Here is a 21,531-nt window from a genome sequence, read left to right on the forward strand (position 1 = left end):
TCAAATTCTCCTTACTTCGGCTTCAGGAATAAAACCTCTAAATGAAATCTCAAAAAAACCCCCAGGAGGAATCCCTTCTAAAGTGTTACTGATACATACTTTGTTATTAATCAAGGTAGTCTGAAAAGAAACAGAAAACTCAAAGCAACCTAATATGAAATTCAGTGTAAATTTTTTCATAGAAATACAGAAAAGGGGGGAAAAAAGAACATGCTTCTTATTTATTTTTCACATTAAGTTTTACCATTCTTACTGTATTTGCTATGTAAAACAATCTACTTTCTCACTTTATAAAAAGTATGAACTTATAATGGATAATTAATTTCTTTAAGGGTTATTTGAGAATAAGTGCTACAGTTTCCCTAAACTTTGAGAACATCCACCTTACAATCATGAAATAATACATATAATAAATACTACGTATTAATGTTGGATATGTAAATTTACATAAGTTATATATTTAGAAAGAATGTTAAATAGAAGTTCTCAACAGTTAATAAAATGACAGTAAAAATAAATTTTGTACCACATTAACTGTACTTTCTTCAAAGCTGGTATGAAACTTTGAAAAATAAATTGTAGACACTAATTTAGTGGAGGGAAAATTATTGGAATGATTGACTAATAACCAGCTAGACTTCTACTTGTTTTAAAACCAAAATAAAATTCCTGTTTAATCAATTATAACACGTGAAGTGCACTGAGGTCTACACAGCTACATCATGCCCCCACACACCCACTTGTGCACTAGTTCCCAGTTCAGTACTTGAGAATGATTATTGGAGGCAGGAAAATGCTTTATTTTTTCCTGCTTAGCAGCTCTAGAAGACCACAGTAATTTTCCATTGCCCAAGTAATTTCTGGGCCAAAAAAACTGAGTCCCTGACCTGCAAATCTTTCCATTTGGCAATAACATGCCTCTCCAGTTTGTACACATATACAAATAGAAATAAAATTGAAGTACTTTTATACCTCCGTAAGATGCCGGTTCATTCATTGGTGAATCAACATTTTGCATTTTCTGCATGTAACAAAGTTTTTGCACACACTTCAAAAAGTATTGGATGAAGAAGAAAATAACTCCTTACAGTATCTGCTTTAAAAAATATTTTTCTAGCAGGCTTCCTTATTCACAAAATCTATTTAGAGAGCAAATAATTTCCCAGATAAACAAAAGAAGGTTCACAAGCTTAAAGGACCATTAAACTTACGGGAGCTGCAGGGAAGCTGGATGAAAGCTCATATGGTTCCTCTGAGATCCAATGGCCAAATTCCAAAGACCACAGAACCTAAAATAAAATAAGTGGTAAGGAGAATTTTAAAATTTCTAAAATAAACTTTTTGAATGTGTAATTAGAAGTGACAGTGCTGTTACAATACCTGGTTTGCTATTTCATTTACCCAAACCAAATAATTTGCTGAAAAATGAATAAATAAGAAAGATACAATTTTTACAACTAAAATAAACCATTGAAATATCAATCATACTTCTATGCACATCTATATTACATTTTAAAACACTGTGAGGATATTCAAAAAGTCGACTTTTTTTTAATTACAATACATAGAGCAAAAAATTTGAAAAGGGAAGTCATAATATACAAGTTCTGTTCTCTCAGTTCAGTAATCATTGAATTTCATGAGGTTCCTGTTGGCTCATTTCTCCAGCTTGTCAAAGTCCATCTGAACAGGAACATCCATCTGGCGTATCAAACACTCCTCACAGTTTTCTAACATCTGCAAACTTGCTGAGGGTGCATTCTTCCCCATCATCCAGATCATAAATGAAGATGTCAAACAATACTGGACCCCTACTACTACAAGGATTATGCAACCATTGCAAAGAATCCACATCACATATATAAATCATTCTGCAAAGAAGAATAACTCAATTTCTTGCTCTGTGGTAACCTCCTTTGTCAGTGTCATACTCTAGAGCACAAAAGAAGACTGCAGAACACTGACACTCCAGAAAACACATAATCATTTGTGTGCAACTGAGCTCTGAAACACTGGACCGATATGTTCTTTGGAGACTAGTAATCCTAAAACTGTGTGCCACTTGCAGACTTCTGATCCCATTCAGGACCAGAACCAAATGTTTAACAGAAAAACCTACTTAAAATGGTTGCATTTCCAATTTTTGATATTTTTAATATTTTTTTGGTAAAACCTTCCCTTAACTACTCCATCCAGAATTTTTTATGGGTTGATTTTCATTCTTCAGAACAATTTATCATAACTTGCAGTTGGTATACTATAATATTAAAAGCTCCATGGGAGAGTATTCAAATACTATTTCTCAATTGGTAAAAGCATTGTCTTAAAGGGAAAATGGGAAAAGAGAAAGTTCCTATGTCCTTGAGTCATATTAAAGGACATTCTACACCTAATTTGTAGACAGCCTAAATTCTGAAGACCATTCTGATGGAAGATGAGATTCTTTTTTTCATTGATTTTATAAGTGGTGAGCCATGAAGATTCTCACAGAGGTAAAACACTGGTATCTTCTTTGCCAAGTATGCCCACTGTCACTCAATTCAACAACTTTTCCCATTCACAGGTATTTGAGCTTCACAATGTCTCTTCTGTAGTGGCCATCTGGCACCCCTTAAGTTCAAAAAAAGCAATGTTACCAACCAGTGAGACATTCTGTTGCTCCTAGAACAAGTGAAGCTAACTGAACAAGAAGCAGACACATGGCCATGGCCCCTAAATGGGATATACGGAATTTATAAGACAGCAAATCCCTGTTTTAGTATAATTCATCCCCTCTCATATCTTCCCTAAATAGCTCTCTAGCCATTTCAAATAGATTAAGTCATTAGCACAACCATGCACAATTAAACAGTTGTCATTATTCGTCTTAGAACAAGCTCAATTTCATCAGTGTCTGAAATTATTCTCATACTTGATTCACAATGACTGAAATTCTCTGCCATACAAATGCATATATTATTAGTTTAAATTTAAATTATAAAATGTTCCCTTTTAAAATTTGTGAATGAGTCTATGAAATATTCCCCATAGATAAAAACTGGCACTATATATACTGAGCATGGTAAAGTTATCCTTTACTATGTTATAGCTCACTAATGGAAAATTCTAAGCTGAACAAATTGATCATAAACTAGCAATGTAAACCTTATAAAATGGCCCAATTGCTTGTAAGAAAATAAGTTTCTGTAAAGAGCTCTTTTGCCCTAAATCTATTGCTACAAGCAGTAAATTGGAAATTCATAACAAAATTATTTTCTAAATAAATAAGTTCTATAGTTTTCAGTCCAAGGTATCTTATGCCTGATGACTTCCAAGGAAACCAACAACCTCTAATGTGAACTTCTACAAAAGCTGTTGCCTTGTTTTATGTGACATTTGATGTCTGACTTGTGCGGAGAATGTCAAATTTTGCAGGCTATTGGAAATGATTTTTTTTGCTGACAATAGAAAGCAGCATATCCTTAGACTTACTGCTAAACTTGATTACAAAACATCCAAAGAATACTATGTTTATTTTTAGAAAAAGCACAATCAAATATTTGAAAGTGCAACAGCTGTGCAAAAAGAGAAAATAATTTCTACAGTCATTATATCATACCAAACATAAAAATAAGAGTTAAGCCCATTAATAAATCAATGACCTTTAAAAATATTCAAAACCTAATAATGCATGGCAATGTTCAGCTAAGAAAAGTATTGTAACTTCTTAAAAAAATACAGTTAAGAGTGAAACTTAAGATTGTAAGTTATAAATTTTAGGGTGGTACCTGTGTATATTTTTTATAATTACTTTTAACAATTTACAATAAGAATATCAAAGCCTCTTGGCTTTATACTTATAGCTGCATATATTTATTGAACATAAAAGAAACTTGTTAATGCAATTTCTCTTTTAATCACTATATAAATCAACTTTAACTGAACCAAGAAAATTGTAACTTTGAATAAAATTCAGAGACATACTACATTAAAAAAAGTTCTTCATAAATAAACTTGAGCAGGAACAGATGTACTGTGCTGTATTACATATACATCATGTCCTTATAGTAACAAAATTATGTTTGTATCAAAAGTCGCTCGAAAACAACCTAAATATATTAAAATATAAACCCAAAAGATTAGTTATGATTAAGTAATCCTATTTCATTTTCCAGGCCAATTCTACAGCAATGACCTTTATCAACCCTTGTAGTATTTACAGAATTTTGTTTAGAAATTAAATTTGTTTGTCTTAACAAATGATGGATTAATGCTTGTCTATCATGGTTCTGGAACTGAGTACAAAGGCATCGTATCTACTCTCCTAGATAAAAAGAAAATTGGATGCTGAGTTCATGAACAGGTCCTGCAGTAAATAATTAGGTCACCACTCACTAAAATATTCCGTTTTCATTAAAACAAAGACAAGAGCTTTCCATTCCAAGTCACTGAAAGTTTGTTTCTGACTTTGGCAAATTTTCAAGCAGTTATATTCTCAAAGCAACACCAAAAAATGCTTCAGATTCATGCAATTGAAAAAGAAGTTAAGATTTGCAATGTTATTCTTATCTGAATACTTCAGAATGTGTGTTTCTATTGAGACTAAAGAGCTATCTAGAAGTTCTCAAATGTGCAGTTACAAAAGAGTTAGCACAAAGAGTCTGAAAACACACTATTTGGTTAGTTATTATTTAAGGTTTCTCACCTATCCAGCTAGCACAATGTATAATCATATGGTATTTATACTTGAATAATTCATCTTGAAAATGTAAATGCAGTGCTATGAAGGTTAAATGTCTCATGGTAAACTTGGTATTTCTCCAACATCCATCTCTAAAAATAACATTTTAAGTTTTTCTCAGAAGAAAAAAACAACTTCATCCTAAATTATGTCCACATTACAAGTCAAAAGGTAAATATATTCTCAAAACACTGGTAAACATCTCCAAAAGACAATTATCACTGTTCAAAAGTAATACCATGTTTATAAGGTACTACTAATTTTTCCAGATTGATTGATTTTTTAAATTATCCAATTTGAATTATTTAATCAGTGAAAATATTAATGGTAGGATTGATTACATTTAAAGGCTTCAGTTATGTAGCACCAATAAAAGGAGAAGATTATTTTCTAAGATGAAATTTTCCTGGTGAATTTTCTACTCAGTTCCTCAGTTCTGGCTAGGTAAGGATTCAGTTTTCTCTTCTCTAGTTAACCAGTCTGGGTAAACAGATGGCTAAACTATTTGGCCATCTTATGGCCAAATGGCCATTGACACAATATGAAATAAGACAATGAAGCACTTATATCATATGATTAAAACAGGTGAAGAAATATTCTTTTTAAAAGGTTAAAGCACTGTTTTATTTCAGTTAAATAAATAAATAAATAAATAAATAAATTGAGGGAATACACATTTATGGGCAAAGTTGGACCTAGTCTCTGTGAAACAGATAAGCACAGCTCTAAAAATATTAAAAATAGCAATCTTCCAGTTAAGGAGATACGATAAGATCAAACCTGATCTGGAGATCTGAAGTTCATCTCTAGTTTTTTCTCATGCATCTCTCCTAGTAACTTCAGAGCTTTGTCTTAATAGCAGCTCAATAAAATGAGTGAAAACAGCATCAGCACTTGATATAATAACATCTACAGGGACAAACTAATCCTTGGAACAATTTCACTCAACTTATTGGTATTATATGAGGGATATAGATGATCGCATGATGAGTCTACAAGGTAGACCATAAGACAGCAAGACAACATTTCCAATCAATACTGGTCTATGAAGAGCATAGGTAGATATTTTCACCATGCATTTGTTCACAGAAATGCAGGGCATAAAATGGGCAATTAATTCAAGGACAGCACTTGTTGGAATACTGATTATCCATACTGCTTTATGAACAAAGACAGGAAACTATTTTGCAGTACTTATGTCTGTCTCTAGCTATCTTAGTAGTTATTTGAAGATTTTTCTCAAGGAAGAAGGCAGGTTTCGCGTTTGAGCGCCCTGTTATGAAAAAGTAACTTGTGACAATTACATTGTAACTTGTATATAACTTGTATATGTATAACTATGTAACTTGTATTTATGTAACTTCCATAATGTAACTCCAAAGCTGAGTGTGGGACAGATCATTCAGTGTATTTAATTAGTTGTTCAAAGAATCATATAGTAAGCTGGAATGAGTCTGTGGAGATGTTCTTCTCTAAAACCCCTGCTCAAATATGCTCCTCTTAATGCAGCCAAGGATGCTGTTAGTTTTCTTTTGCCACAAAGGCCCATTACTGCATCCTTAAGGTGGCCAAAGATGCAAACCCTCTATTCCAAGGGAAATTAATTACCAAGAACTTCTGAAAAACCTGAAGTACACCACAACAACTTCAGATAACTGCGTGTATATCCTATAGGACAAGCTTCATACTGGTAAGTGCCAGACATCTTGAAAACAAAAAGGCAGCAGTTTACTTTCCAACCAACAAATAAATTTTAAAGTATTCATAAAAAAGAGGAAACCATGAAATTTAGTTATTCAACAACCTCTTTCTGTATAAAATGAAGAGCTATTTCCATATAAATTTCACCATCTATGTTTTATAGCTCTGGAAACATGAGGAAAGCTGAGAAACTGTCATCTGCAATGTCAGATTGAATGGTTAATCTCTATTTTTACAGTGAGCAATTGAGATGGTTTAAGCCTGGGCTGACAGATAAGTTCCCCACCCAGTCACCACTATTCCTATTTTACATTTTTTCCCATTTGCAGTGAAATATCTAAGAATTTCCCTTCTTTCTTTCCAGTGCTGAACACAATACATGTTTCAGAACATAACAGAAATATGTTATATCAGGACATAAAAAGTTCAATCTGAATAATGTGAGTTGGCTAATGTTAAGCAGAAATTAATCTGTCCAAAACTAATGCATGGGACATGAGTGTCTCATCCATGAGATAAGTCCTCTTTCTAAACTAGATAATGAGGTACAACACTGGATTATTTTGGTTAAATTAAGCACTGAAAAACTGTAACTAACTAACAGATCTTCACCCAGACAAATTTCATCTAATTCAACTAACTCTAAGTAAGCCTGAATAACTTAACGTTGGCATCACTGCAGGTAGCATGGACACGAACATGGTTGATATTTCAGCTATACAAACTAAATTTAATTTATTGTGTAGTAAAGTGAGAAAGCATTTCTTACCCATTCATACGAAACAATCCAACACCCACGAGCAATTCCCAGCATAACATTCAAGGTACGACGAGGACTCCCAGTAACTACGTGACTTGTTGTTTCACACACTTCATTTGAGAACAAAAAGTCTCCAAGTTTCTTCACGACCTGAATTACTGTATTTTGCTTCCTAAAAAAGAAAAGGTAAAAAAGCCCATGCAACATTGAATGGAGGAAGGCAGAATTATAAAAGCATACACATACACCACAAATTAATTCAAATTCACCTCATTTCTTCCCCCACTAAACATTTTTTATCCTTTTCTCACTAAGCCTCTAGCCATTTACTAGCCCTAAATTCATTAGCCTCTCCTGAGTCCTAACAGGCCCTTTTCCATTATCACATAATCACATCTACTTGCACATCAAAGCCCTTTAGCCCCCCACATCTATCTTGTCTGTTTAAATAAAAGCTTTGAGTGCAGAATTATCTATTATGTTGTTTGTGTACAATGCCCAACACAACAGAGCCTAATTCTTCGTTTCTTTTATAGGACTATAAAAAATATCACCAAGAAATGTAAACATTTAGACACATTTAGCATTTATCACATTTAACAGGTTTTCATTAAGAAGCCCCAAATTTTCAGCATCTGAATAATGCTGTGTCTAAATTCAGAAAAGCCCTAAAGTTCTATCTGTCTTGCAACCTACACATCTATGCCAATGTTTCAATTAAAAATTCACTTATCCTTAAATACAATTCTAATGAAATACATAAAATTAGATCTAAATTCCAGAATATAGCTATGCAGGAGCACATAAATATATAATTATGAAAACAGGAAGAGCTTGGTATTACAAGAGAAAAGCTGTTGCATGATAGCAAATTACTGCTTTTATTAATGATTATTTTTACAATTATAAATGATCCTTAAAGATCTGTAAAATAAAGCAAAATTCTGGTGGCCTCTCTACTCCCCGAACTAATTTGGAAATGTCCATGCAACACAAGAGAAAGCAATAAGTCACAAGCTTGGACACAGCCACACTATTACAGTGGTGATCCTTTAAGGCAAAACTTCTGAGGTAATCACAGACACAATGCAAGTGCACTCAGAGCATCTCCAGAAGCCTTTAGGGTTGCTTCATTCTCATACATTTAACTCCACAGAAAGGAAGTCTGGTAGAACTCCCAAAATATCCCAGCTAAATCAAATCCTACTTAACAGAATCCCCAAAAAAACCTGCAAAAAAATCTTCACAAAAATTAGAGCAATCATTTTTCAAGAAGTTTAAAACAAAAAAATGAATAGTGAAAACAGTGCAGCAAATTAATGTCACAATTAAATCAAAAGGTGATATTGTATGTTGAGATACTTTAAAAAAATCCTATGACAAACCCTCTCTCTGGTATGAATTCTGACCTTGACTATATAGCTTTGCTTGTTACTTAGAATTCTTAGTATTCCCTTTTCATTTTGAGAGCTTTAGCTTGATATAGCCTATGAGTGAATGTTTTTGCAACATTGCAACCCATAGGGCTAGTCCTGCCCAGACTGCATGCTCCATGTTTTACCTGAACTTTTTCTAAATTCTTCCTGTGTCTACACAAAATTCCTCACAAGGAGAAGAAAATTTTCTGTTGTACAAGTCTTGAATTGTAGATATCTTACAAATTGCAGAGAAAACTCACCAGTTTATACTTGAGACAGCCGCAAAAACTGGTGGATGAAAATTTACAGCAAAATTTCACTGAATTTTTAAATCCGAAAATTAGATAGTTGTATGGTTGTGAATCAGTGAGCAGCCTTTATTATGATCTCAGAACCCAGTGCCATGAAACCATTGAACTCATGCACCTTAAAATGTAAATTCTAATGAATCACTTTTGAGGCTGTAGCTACTGGGTAGTAGAATAGGCTTTTGACCACTGGGTTGCGTTTTGGAGGACTGTTTTCTGTTCTTTAGTTGTTTCAGAAGCATCTCTTTTCCCTTCACCCACTTACAAGCTGATGAATGCTGACAACTGTAGTCAGCCAAAAGCAGTCTTGATGAAAAGGTTCTGAAGAAAAGCAATTTTTATCCCCAGACAATTTAATTTAATGAAATAGTAACTGGGTGGTGGGAAAAGTCAACATATAAGAACATGAAAGAAATATATTAATGACCTGTTTAAAAAAAAAATAAAATTCCCCAGCTCAGCCAGGATTTGTTCTCTTCTTTTAGGCAGACCACAGCCTCTGTTTTCTCCTATTATCTGCACTGTAGTGATGATCCACAATGATTCTGCATTGCATGACTCCTGAGGTTCATTTTATAGTCCTGGTGTTACTAGCATCCAGTCACATTAAATAGAAGAAAAATATTAATTCTATTTTATGTTTCTGACATATATAAGTACACTTGTTAATAGCTATTGATAACCTTTTACAAAAAACTTCTGAAAGCATAGCCACTAAGTGCTGTTTCTAAGTATTTATTTCTATGTAACTGTCAACATTTAGTTACAGCAAACCTGAAACAGATTTTGGGTAGTATAAATATCTTGAGCTTTGAAAAAGAATTCAAAAACTGTAAGCAAGTGTAGTATAAAATATGGAATCATGTTTTTGTTGGATGTTCCTTATGCTTTAAGGCTCTTAAGAGAATGATAAGAGCATGCCAGAAAATTATTAACTCTCCCCCAAAATATGCAGTGGCAGCTGCTTCTAATGTTTTGAAACAAAGTCACTAGAAAGCCTACAACTGATATTTATTCTGCAACTATTCGTATGAAATAAAACATTTTAAACTGAAGTTTCAGATTATGACTTTTTAATTAGAAATAATTAAAATGTATGCCAAAAAGGCTGTGTTGGGCTGAACCATTTACAACATACAACTACTATGTACATTTCCTTCAGATAAATTCAAAACCTGATTAAGATTTTAGTTTTATTGCTCTGAAGCCCTACTGAGCTCGCCTATGGAACTACTTCAGTCTCCACCAGAGCAACAAAAACATATATATACAGTGCAAATGCCAACAAAATATATATGCACAAACAAGTTTCTAGAAAGGATACAGAACAAAATAAAGTGCAGAGCCCAAAGATAAATTTAATTATCTATAAGCATAACAAATTTATCAATATTCAGATTTAAATGGTAGGCTGAATAAAGAGTCAAAATGGTTAATACTTACTCAGAAGACATACTTGTCATAACTAGTGTTCTTGTTGGCTGGAGACATGAAAGAAACAAGCAAACATTAGAAACCTGAAAAAAAAATCTCTTGGAAAAAAACCCCTTGAATTAGAAAATGTTATGTTAAAAGGTGCAAACTACTTCATAACTATACTATTACCTGGGGAAATGTCTGTACTAATTAGCACATATACTAGAAATACTAAACTTTGAGGATATGGAAGGAAGGAAAACCCTTCAATCATGTTTTATGTCAAAGCATACGATATAGCAGAAGACAGGAATGTAAACTTTTTTTAGTTAAAGCAAAATGCAAAGGATTTCCACCTTGAGATGCCACAGAAATAAGGACAGTATTGGTCTACTTAGTTTTTATCAGATGGAAAGGAAAAGGAAGCTTATCCACAACAAAGAAAACCTGCAATTTAAAATTCCAGTTTCTTCCAAAAGAAAGGTAGAAACTGGCTGGGAGGCTTCAGAAACAAGAAATGTAATTTTAATGATTTTGTTTTTATTTTGATACTGCATTTTTGGGGGGTTTTGGCACAACTTCAGTATTTTATGTCAAGGTTAAATAAACATTCTTTCAACTCTTCAGTATTTTCTAGTGAATAAAAGTTATCCAAGTAATATCACAAACAGGACATACTCAAAGAATACAGCAATCTTCAAATCAGCAATTCTGAGACACCTTAAACAGCAGTCCTCCCTTGTCCTGCAATACTCCCCATAGCTTATGTGAGAAGCAGGAATGCTTGCCCCATATGGACTTAAAATAAGCTTGGGAAGAATTATTATTACAGAGGTCAGAAGAGGAGGAAGTTCATCACCACTGACCATGAAAGCCTCCAGTATGCACAAAGGCAGGACAGAACATCAATTTTTAGCAGTATCAGAGAAATATATAACTACATAGAACATGGTCATTAAAAAACAAACGTAAGAAGAGGTTTTGATCATCTTAGGTAAGAATTACTCATAGCTACATAAACATGCACAAGCATATATATATATATATATATGTATATATGTATATGTATATGCAAACACTTTGATTTTGCAGGAAAAGGAGACTGAATTTTACACAATGGTTTCAAAATTGTTCTTCTAATTTTAAAAATCAGTATATGAATTTAAATGACTTCTCCATATAGCTACTGCTCCATATGAAATACTAACTCCCGCTTCTGCCCCCCAATATATTACCATGACTACAAGTGGTAAGCTCCCAAAGTCTCCACTAAAATACAGTTTCTTTTTAGTAATGCAATGAGGTAAGAGTACAAAAATATTTCTAATTGGGAGCACAGGTAAAAAAAAAATATTTCAGGGCAACTCATTTTACCCAGTAATGAATCAAAGAACAGAAGAGAGAAATCTGATGCAATTCCATCTGACCTCTGTTATCAGTACAGAAAAGTTCTCTATTGAACAACCAAGTAATCTCTCACATTTAAGAAAAGAGCTGGAAATACCTGTGTAGGCTATTAGACTAACAGAATGTAGACTAATAATGTGCACCAAGACTATTCATTATATGAACATCCTTTGCATAAATAGAACACAATTTAGATACTCTTGACAATGTAGAATAAAGATAACACAAGTAGTAGTCATTTCAACATACACATGGCAATTTCATTATGTTTGTGTACATTTAAAAAACACAAAATCCAGATACTATTTAAGTCTTCAGAAGAAACATAATGCAGCATATTCAGTAATTTTTAAGATTAATAATAAACAAGCACTCAGACCACCCTATGTAAGCTCTACAATACTTCAAACTGACCATGTATGCAATGTGAAAATATAAACCCAAATAACAAGAAAACAAAACAAAACTTCAAAAGAAAAAAGCATCAAACTTGTGCATTTAAATATTTGAAAGAAATTCTATGCAGTATTTTTGGAAATCCAAGTGTCCAAATTCTAACTTGTTGCCAGCAATACTTACTGATGATGTCTCACTCTACTGCTAGTCTGATAGCTAAAAAGAATATGCCCCTATCTTGATCAAATTTGGTTCTATTCTTAGCCCAAAGAATTTCTACTGCATTACTTCCAACTCCAAACAAGCAGTCACATTTAATTGCTCTTGAAAGTTCCAACACAATTCTACATTGGATTTTTATATGCAAAGAATTTGAGCAAAAGTAATGACAATGCAACAATATATGTCAAATATATCTATCATAACATGAATATATTAGTATTAAGTTACATACACTCAAACTTTGACAATAAACACTCAAAAAAGACATCTAGTAACACATTAAGTAAGGGCTCTTGTGGCAAAAGGATTGCACATTACTGCACAAGTTAGGTTAAATGATTAAAATCAGATGTGAGGCTGCATTATTATGACTATACGTCTCATACTGACTTAATATACATTGTAGGAGCTCCATAAACTCATGAGCATTAAAGGACTCTGGGATGTAACAGCCTGGGAAGGCAAAAAAACAGGGCTTAAAAACAATGTTTTGCTTTGCTCCGTCCAGTCTTTCCGGGTAGAAAAACTCATCTACATCAAATGGGTATGTTTCAGCATGGTCATGACATTCTCCTCTATTAGCTGAAGCCAGGCCTCATTGCTATCACAATCAAGCTTCTTGTCTAAAAGTCTGGAGTTAAATCCACACACAGCAGTTGCACTAGGTACTTGAGAGTGTTTGTCTAGTATTAGCTCTAAAGTAGATCTTGATGTGTCAGTTCAGAATGTGCAGAAAAATATCCTTCCACGCGATTTTTATAAACGTTATGAAAGTATTAATAATCATACCACTATTTTTGCCAAACTTGGCTTAAAAAGAAACAAACTAAAGCCAGTGCAGCTTGAGATCCTACAGCTGCTTCTTCAGCTTCAGAGCAGAAATGTTTGTTAGGAGTTCCTTAATACCATGTCCATAGGTAAGTAAAAATAGTGGATCCACACAAATCAGGAAAGCTACAGCCTGTCCTGACCTTACCCTGCAAGGTCAGCTTTTGAATTGTAGCTTTTATTTTACAACACATTGTGTACAAGATGATGCAGGGAGAATTCTGAACAAATGTCTTGTCAGCGCACTTCGAAGTGGTTCAAAGACTCAAGAATGCAGAAGGGTGCACACAAAATGTAGAAATTGGAAATAAATTTAATTTATTCCAAGCTACTATTTCATTTGCATTCAGAACTGCATATTTTTGCAAGTTAAAGGTCATTTGCTAAGCAGACAATATTTTGTTTTATTGCTTCAATAAGACAAGCAGTACTCTTTAATTACAGTTACCAAGTAGAAAACTTAGCCAAACTATGTTCTAATTTTCAGTTATACATTTTTCAAGTTAATTGCTTTCTCCCCCACCCCCTACTATGCAATATTTCTTCTGTGCTTTTTGTGTCTGTTTTATTTTACATGTTGCTTTTATTGAAAAAAAAAGAGTTAGCATTTACTTTTCTGACCTGCAAAAAGACATCTGGTGAGCATCATTATGAGTTCTAAAGCATGTTTGTAACAGGATTATTATTAATAAAACACTGGAAAAGGTGGTATTAAGTTAACTGGTCCTTTTATTTACCATTAATCTCTGAATCCTGAAGAGTTGCATATCCATACTCTAAATCAGAGCACACGCTTCTTTCTGAATTATTTTTGAGGTCTGGAATTCAAACTTTATTATAAATGACAGCTTTAGCTTTCCTTTATATATTTCTTAGAAGCACTGTTGCATTAAGCACTTCTTTAGTGTCTGCCAACAACAAGATTTTTCTAAGTCATCTGAAATATAGAACATTCATTTCAGTAGCTAGATGGAAACAGTATTTGTAAATCTCCCCAGTACTTAAAAGTGATAATTCCTATTTGTCAACTGATCTGCACCACAAAAGAGGTATCCAACCTCAAAATGTATTCTTTCTCTCCTCTAAATTTGAGCTGGTGTTTCTTGGACCTGAAGGACAAGATGAAAAAAGTCCTGCTTTGTTCAACCTACTTTTCAAGAAGGTGAACTCAAACTTTGCTTTGTAAAGCATGCCATGAGTTCTTTTTCATAAGTGACAAATGAATAAAAATGAGACCATAAAATGTTTTCCCAGACTAGCTCTCAAGAATGAAGTGTATTCATGCAAAGAATTAATTTGACAAGAATAGGTTTAGATTTGTCCCTGGTTAAATTCCTGCCTATCTACATTAGATCTCATTTTATCTTTGTATCAAGAACCCAGGTATCAAACATTTTCCAAGAAACTATTTCAACTAAAGCACTTTTAAATTGCCTATTATTTAGTCCAAGTTCTCCTCTTGTGCTGACTGAAGTTCTGAAAGAAATAAGCCTCAGAGTAGTCTCAAATTCAGATGCATGTTTTAGTGGAGTGAAAAAAGATCTTCAACTTCAGGACTCAACAAGATACCCTAAGTGGTTTGGCCAATATACAAGGGATAAAGAACTTTTGGAGGCAGGCAAGAAGTAAACAGTGCATGTGTGAGCAAAGATAGTTTAAGGCAGAGTATATTATACTATCTATTTTATAATCTTCAAATCCCTTTTTTCTCTGGCTATTGTAGGTCCATCAGATGGTTTTGAAACTGGTTTACTACCCTTATACTCAATTTTGATCTTAACAACGGCATTTCAGAAGTCATAATCTTCAGTCTTATTAGTATATGAACCAGAAGACAGAGCTGTATGTAGCATAAGAATATTAAAATATCAGGTTAATTTCAATCTGCTTGTATTTAAGAAGATTGCAATGAGGACCCAAAACCTTAAGGCTGTTTATAGAAACAATTTATAAGTAGTACTACATTAATTTGATCAAGTAATTGTGGCTCATAGCTGAAAATAACTGGTAATTGTAATGAATGATAAATATTCAGTATTTTTAAACAGCAATTATTCAAAGCTGTAATTTACTTTCTGGCTGGCCTTTCTCTTATCAGACCTTTGATACTGATATTTTTCAAGTTTCCTCTGGCTGCAAAAGCCAATTTCAACTGTAGTTTCCTCACCAAATATAGTACCTTTGCTTTGGCTCTAGAAAGATGTGAAAAAATCCATCCTAACCAAATTAGTATTGTCATGTGGAAAGAAAAAATGAATTAGTATTTTAGAAGACAGAAAAATTAGATAATGTGACAGGTGCATTGGCATCATTTTTCCTTTTCTGCCAAATAAAAGAAAAAAATGAGAAATCCTGTAACTGAAGACATAGGAACCCCTAGAACTTCTGTTTCAAGATAAAAGAGAATGAATAGTTTCAGACTTTTCAGACTAGCAGTGTCAGAGTTCACAACTTTCTGACATTCTCAGTTTTCCACATGCAACCAATCATAGCTAACAACTATATTTAAGAAAAATCAAAAATTCCAACACAGGGATGCAAAAGTGTAGCAACGGATAGCTTTCCCAGGATTCTGGAACTTTGAAGGACAGGTTTACATGTCTGTGATCACTAGCAAAACTGGAGAGGGACTTTTTTTTAATAGGATAGTAAAAAATTAAGGAGAGAGGAGATGTTCCTTCCAAATAGTTTGACTGCAACCAAAAATCTTCTCCATCAATAAGCATGACATTATTATTATCATTTCTACAAACACAGGCAGTAGTGATTCTCATTTCAATGGGAAGCCCAAGCCTTTTCAGCATGTACAAATTAGGGATTGACTTTCTGGTTAGCATTACTCAGGAAAAGCAGCAGTCCAGTTCTTAACTGTATTTTACTAGGAAAGTTTCATGTCTTTACCTCGTTAAGTGAAACCTGAGGAAATCACAAAACCATAGAATATCCTTTAGTTGGAAGGCACCTACAAGGATCATCAAAGCCCAGCTCCTGGCCCTGCACAGGACACCCCTAGAGTCACACCATGTGCCTGAATGTTTTAACACTTCTCAAACTCTGTCAGGTTTGGTGCTGTGACCATTGTCCTGGGGAGCCTGTTCCAGTACCTGACCATCCTCTAGGTGAAGGACCTTCTAGTATCAGACTGAGACAGCAGGACTACCAGTGTGACAGAAGTGAACACATTCTGTAAGTGGAATGCTAAGGGGATGCAAAAGATAATTTATAGTTTAGATTCTAGCATGATTAGATTCCAAGATGAAAGCTCAGCAAGAGTAGTTGTTCACCCCAAAAAAGTCACAAGATAGGAAAAAGAGGAAAAAGGGTTATCACAGGATAACACTATGTAACGAAGAAAACTTGTATATGCAAGCAGAAACATTTTAAAGACAACACTAAGGCACAAATTAATTCTGTCATTAGCACCAAATAATGTCCAATACTCACTCTGTGAAAAAGTCATGTACAGTTTACTTTTTCTGCTGAAATTTTAGGCTATATGAACTTCTGCCCCCTAATCCCAGCCTCACCAAGATCAAAAAAACGAATTTGTACACTTCTACAAAGAATTCCAATAAAAAATTAAGTATCATATAGAATGAATCTGTTTCATCTGTTAAAAAAAATTGACTATGCTTTCATAATGATCCAATGAAGTAAACAATGCCTCCAGACAGCTGACTTCTGACCAATTAAAGTGTTTTATAAAGCTTCAGGTGAGTTACCCTATGGCCTTACTCTGAGATTAAAAAAAAGAAGCCACAACAGTAGTGGGCAACAGTAGAGTAGTTTCAGTGAAATTAATTGCTTGATATTTAAGACCTCGTCAGCATTCAATTCTTGGTCATGATGGTTTCTACCTTTCATGAAATGTTCATCAGAAATGAATGTCTGCCTCAGCTACTTCATTGGAGACATTGGTGGCTCATTAACTCACTATTGTGAGTCATTGGACAGAAGAACTTAGGCATAAAGACACATTTCCCTCGTGCAGGCTGTAAGCAGGGAACCATTTTAAGAGGGAAAGAACCCTTTTGCTTCACCCCAACTGTTGTGGGTTTGCACAATTGTTAGCAGTGGAAGGTTAATTTGGATAGTTGAAGTCCTCTGGAGACTGCCGACTATGCAACAATGAGTGGGATTTGAAGTGAAGATGTTTGCAGGCCAAAAGACTCAGTCCAGGATTTATGTTAATTTTGTGTTAAGATACAAGACTTTAAACTTCAGCAAATACTTTGCTGACAAGATTGTAACCCACTTGATGGTAATCAACAACCTGACTAAAAGCTTTACAGCCTTCTAGACCACATGGTAAACAAGTGGACAAAATTTACTTCATGCTTTAAAGTGCAACAGCAATATTAGGAAGGATAGAATAATAATTTTTTAAAATCCCACATAAATTTTTTTAGTATCTTGAAGGATTATGAATTAATTATACTTGCAGACAAATATTTGAAACACAAAATATTTTTGTAGTGCGTATGTAATATGTTGCAAGATTTTTTCCTGTTTGACTGATTGCATATTTATATTTCTGTTCCACACAGATTTGTCATAATTCAATTCTACAAAGACCCCACCAATAATTATCAAATGTTTAATTTCAGTGAAGAAAAGGATGGAGAATGGAAATTTCCAGAGTAAGGATGGAAATTTGTCAAATTATTAAAAAAAATCTTTATGAAGAAACAAATGCTATGAAAAGGACTTTAGGAAATCTTTTGTTCAGATTGATTTTCAACAATTTTCAAGATCTGCAAGACTATAATTTAGAAAGGAGACCCATTAACAAAAGGATTTCCAGCCCGTAAAGTTATGCCAGATACCAATAGGTTTATGTAGGCTGCTCATTTTTCCAAAAGTTAAATTAAAAAAATAAAGTAAAAAAAAAAAAGGAAATAAAGAAAAAAAAAAGAGTATCTAAGCAGCAGTTTCTTTTCCTCCTGATAGTTGCTGATTCCAAGAGGGAAACAGTTTCAGTTTTACAGTTATTCTCTGCCAAACCAGCTGCAGTCCAGTGGATTATGTGGTTTCTGGCATGATGGTTGTGAACAGAGTGCATCTCAAAATCAGAAAAGAACAGCATAGATACATATCTTCAGCAATGAGGTATGCTTCAAGCATGGACTCTGTGATCTGACTTGCACAACGTTTCTGTACTGTTCCTCATGCTTTGAGCCAGAAAGCTGCATTTGCTTTTTGCACCTAAGCCTTCCTACCACCATTAAATCCAAGAGTGCCACAGACTTTCATTTAAAAGGATGGAGATGACATAGATGTACTTCAAATAACTTGAGATTCCGGGATGTTACTCTTGGTGCTTATCTTTTATCTACCATTCAATGCAGATAGATCTTGATCAATTTCCTACTTGCCTAAAATTAGTAATAAAAAGCTGTTCTGAATTAAGGTGAAGCTGCATAAACAGTCTCTTAATCAAAAGTCACCAAATCTACCAATCTTCTGGGAAAAAAAAAAAAGAAACAGTGAAATGGGTTTTTTTTCCTTAATTCTATGTAGACAAAAAAAATAATTTCAAAACTTTCCACCTACTTACAGAAATTTAGTGACAATTTTATATAAAAATTTTGGGAAATTCAGTTCCTGGATCTTTCCTATCCTGCCTTCTAAGATGACAAGCTACAGTCAACCACCTCAGGTTTCACTATCACAGCACATTTCCACTGTTCCAATTAGCAACACATACAAGAGTGTGAACACCAGCTGCAAGTGTCCCTGGAACAACAGGAAACAGCTTGAGCTGAAAGAAGCATGTGCCTTTTGCCCTAGAAATGCACTGATTTTAAAAGACACTGCTTTAAAATGAAGAAATAGACCACAGCACTTCAGTAGGTAGTCCCAAATAGCTAGTATGAAACCTTTCAGACAGAGAATGGTTTCTAGGGACTCAAGGTCATAAATCAACCTATTAGGCTCACCTACAGGAGATAATCCTGTCAGGAAAGTTAGCACCCCTAAGGGGTGATAACAAAGCTGTTGACTTTAGGATATTGCCCAAAGCATGCAATGTAAGGTGCAGCAGCAGATGCCAAGGCTAATACTTCTGTCCTGGAAGTCCTCCACTTGATGTGGGAGAAGTGTGGGGGACAAATTCACTAGCTAGGGAAAATCCAGAACCAGAATTGCATTGCGAAGTTTGAGTGAAAATAGTCATGGGATTAATCATATAGAAGGATCTTTTAAACTGTCCCAAACCATGGGATTTCATAGGCATCCTTCTTGGTGCTATCCTCTGACCACCCCCCTTACATCAAGCATTTTCCCCAAACCATAAAAGGTAGGTAGTTCCAGTTTTTTCTTTGTTAACTGTAACAGAGCTTGCATGCTTCCACCTTGTCTAATTCACTGTCTATTCATTTGTGTCTCAAAGTCAGCAACATTTAAAGTCACTTTCCTGAATGTCTGGCAAGATTCTTCATGTTTTATAGTTACAGATTTTTCAGGAAATTAACATTTGTTTTGCCATGAATAAAGTAATTTAAAAAAGGATTGTGATAATAGGATCTAACAATGGCCTGCTTCATGCTATTTGTTCCACAGCATGAGCTTAGATTGCTTGTAAAAATCTTCTCTCAAAAAATCTCTTAAGTTCAGTGTTGATGTACCTTCACTCAAATCCAAGAGCTACAGAAATAAGAGCCAAGATGAATCTCTTTAAAAACAAAACGGAAGGAATTTCAGTTAAGTCCATACTGTCTTCTTTGTAAAAATATGTTTTTAATCATCCCTCATGATACTTAACTGTTTTTTTCACATGGTTAAAGAGTTTCTTCTTTTCACTCAGAAAACAGTATTTTAAAGGTTTTTTACTTTACAATTTATTCCAATTGCATTTCTAGTGATTTGAGACTTTTGATGTGAGACTCTTAGATGCCTTAAAAGACATCCAGTACCTCTCATACTCTTCTAAAACTATAAAACAAATTTTTATTTGAATAAAAATGGCAGTTAAATGGTTAATAATAATGAGTCTGGTCTTTTTGAAATACAAAAGATTTTATTTGTGACATGCAACAGTTGTTGTGATAAATGTAAATTTTCTTGTGACCATAAGCTATGAAATGAGCACTCAACAGTTCACCACTGCTGTAAAAAACTTGTTTGAATATATCTTTGGCTTTAAGATGAATTTTAGTTATTTCACTTTGTCCTCCGTCTGCAAAGCAACATAGAACTACGTATCCAATTTCATGGAATAATTGAGAAACACAGCACAATGCATAAAGGGTTTATTTTATCCCTGCAATCCGCTATCATCAACTTAGATTTCTAGACCAGGGAAGCCACCTGCTGACATTCACAAGCATTAACTGACAGTGTTTATCCTTACCAACTCTGTCTCAAAACTAAGAGTGAATTTTTAAAATTTTTCTGTATGCACTGCCTGTGAACACACCAAAAGTCCTGGTTTTGGGGTGGTGGTAATGTGTTTTTAAATCCAAAAATCTTTTTTATGAAGCCATTAAAGGTTCCTGAAAATCTTCCCCAAATGTGCATGCAGCTGCCATTATAAACTGTTCTGTCTTCATGGCTTTTGTTTGTTGAACGTACAATTTTGAACATATTTGATTAGACATCTCCCATGTTACAGTACAATAAGCATCCCTATATAAAGAGTATAGATAGAGAAACTATAAGTACTTTAATCTAAAATTGTGATATACAAGTATCTGAACAAAGTGATTCTTAGTTTTGACTTCAGCTAAAACAAAATACAAGAAACTCAACCTGCATGTTTTGAAGAAAACAAAACCATACCACAATAGCACAGAAAAGAACACAGAACCTATAGCTTGATTTCTATTAAAGAAACTAGAAATGAAAAATTGAAAGAACCATAGAAGTAAATAATGTTAACACTTAAACCTAAATATTTTTGTTTCCTAAAAGATATTTTTCCTTGGCTTTTTAATATTTACCATTACACAGTGAACTCCAAAGGCCTACTGACATGCATTCACTGTACTGAATGAGTTAGAATGGTAATGTTCACTGTAGCATACACCACATTGAACGAGCTGTAACTAAAGTACACTAATTATCTGGGAACTACATTCAGCAAGCATCTAAAATATTTTTAAAGTGGCATTAGATTTCAAACCCTTTTTCTATAAAAAAAGATAGCTGCAATGTACACAGCTGTCTATAAATTTGGAAAGCAAAGTAATTAATTTAACAGAGCACACTTACAACAGATAACCAGCAATATGGTCTGTCTGAAGAGTCACATAGCCACATTGGTGGGAATGCTTGTACATCTAAGTATCTAGGAAATGGCATTTCTTTTACAGTTGTATTTTTAGCATAGAATTTCTTTTAAGATTTAATAAGTGT

General features: G+C 33.9%; 1 protein-coding gene across 4 annotated transcripts in view; it reads right to left on the reverse strand.

Annotated features, from left to right (window-relative positions):
- The window catches only part of MCPH1 (microcephalin 1), a 123,289-nt gene that overhangs the window by 79,196 nt on the left and 22,562 nt on the right, over window positions 1-21,531 (reverse strand). For all 4 annotated transcript variants that reach the window (XM_059842774.1, XM_059842776.1, XM_059842775.1 and 1 more), the window contains 3 exons: window positions 10,351-10,388; window positions 7,191-7,353; window positions 1,212-1,289 (listed from right to left, as the gene is read on the reverse strand). In XM_059842774.1, coding sequence (XP_059698757.1) covers window positions 1,212-1,289; window positions 7,191-7,353; window positions 10,351-10,388 — 279 coding nt within the window. The remainder of the gene's footprint in view (window positions 1-1,211; window positions 1,290-7,190; window positions 7,354-10,350; window positions 10,389-21,531) is intronic.

Source organism: Haemorhous mexicanus, chromosome 3, assembly GCF_027477595.1.
Source record: "Haemorhous mexicanus isolate bHaeMex1 chromosome 3, bHaeMex1.pri, whole genome shotgun sequence".
NCBI classification, from domain to species: domain Eukaryota; kingdom Metazoa; phylum Chordata; class Aves; order Passeriformes; family Fringillidae; genus Haemorhous; species Haemorhous mexicanus.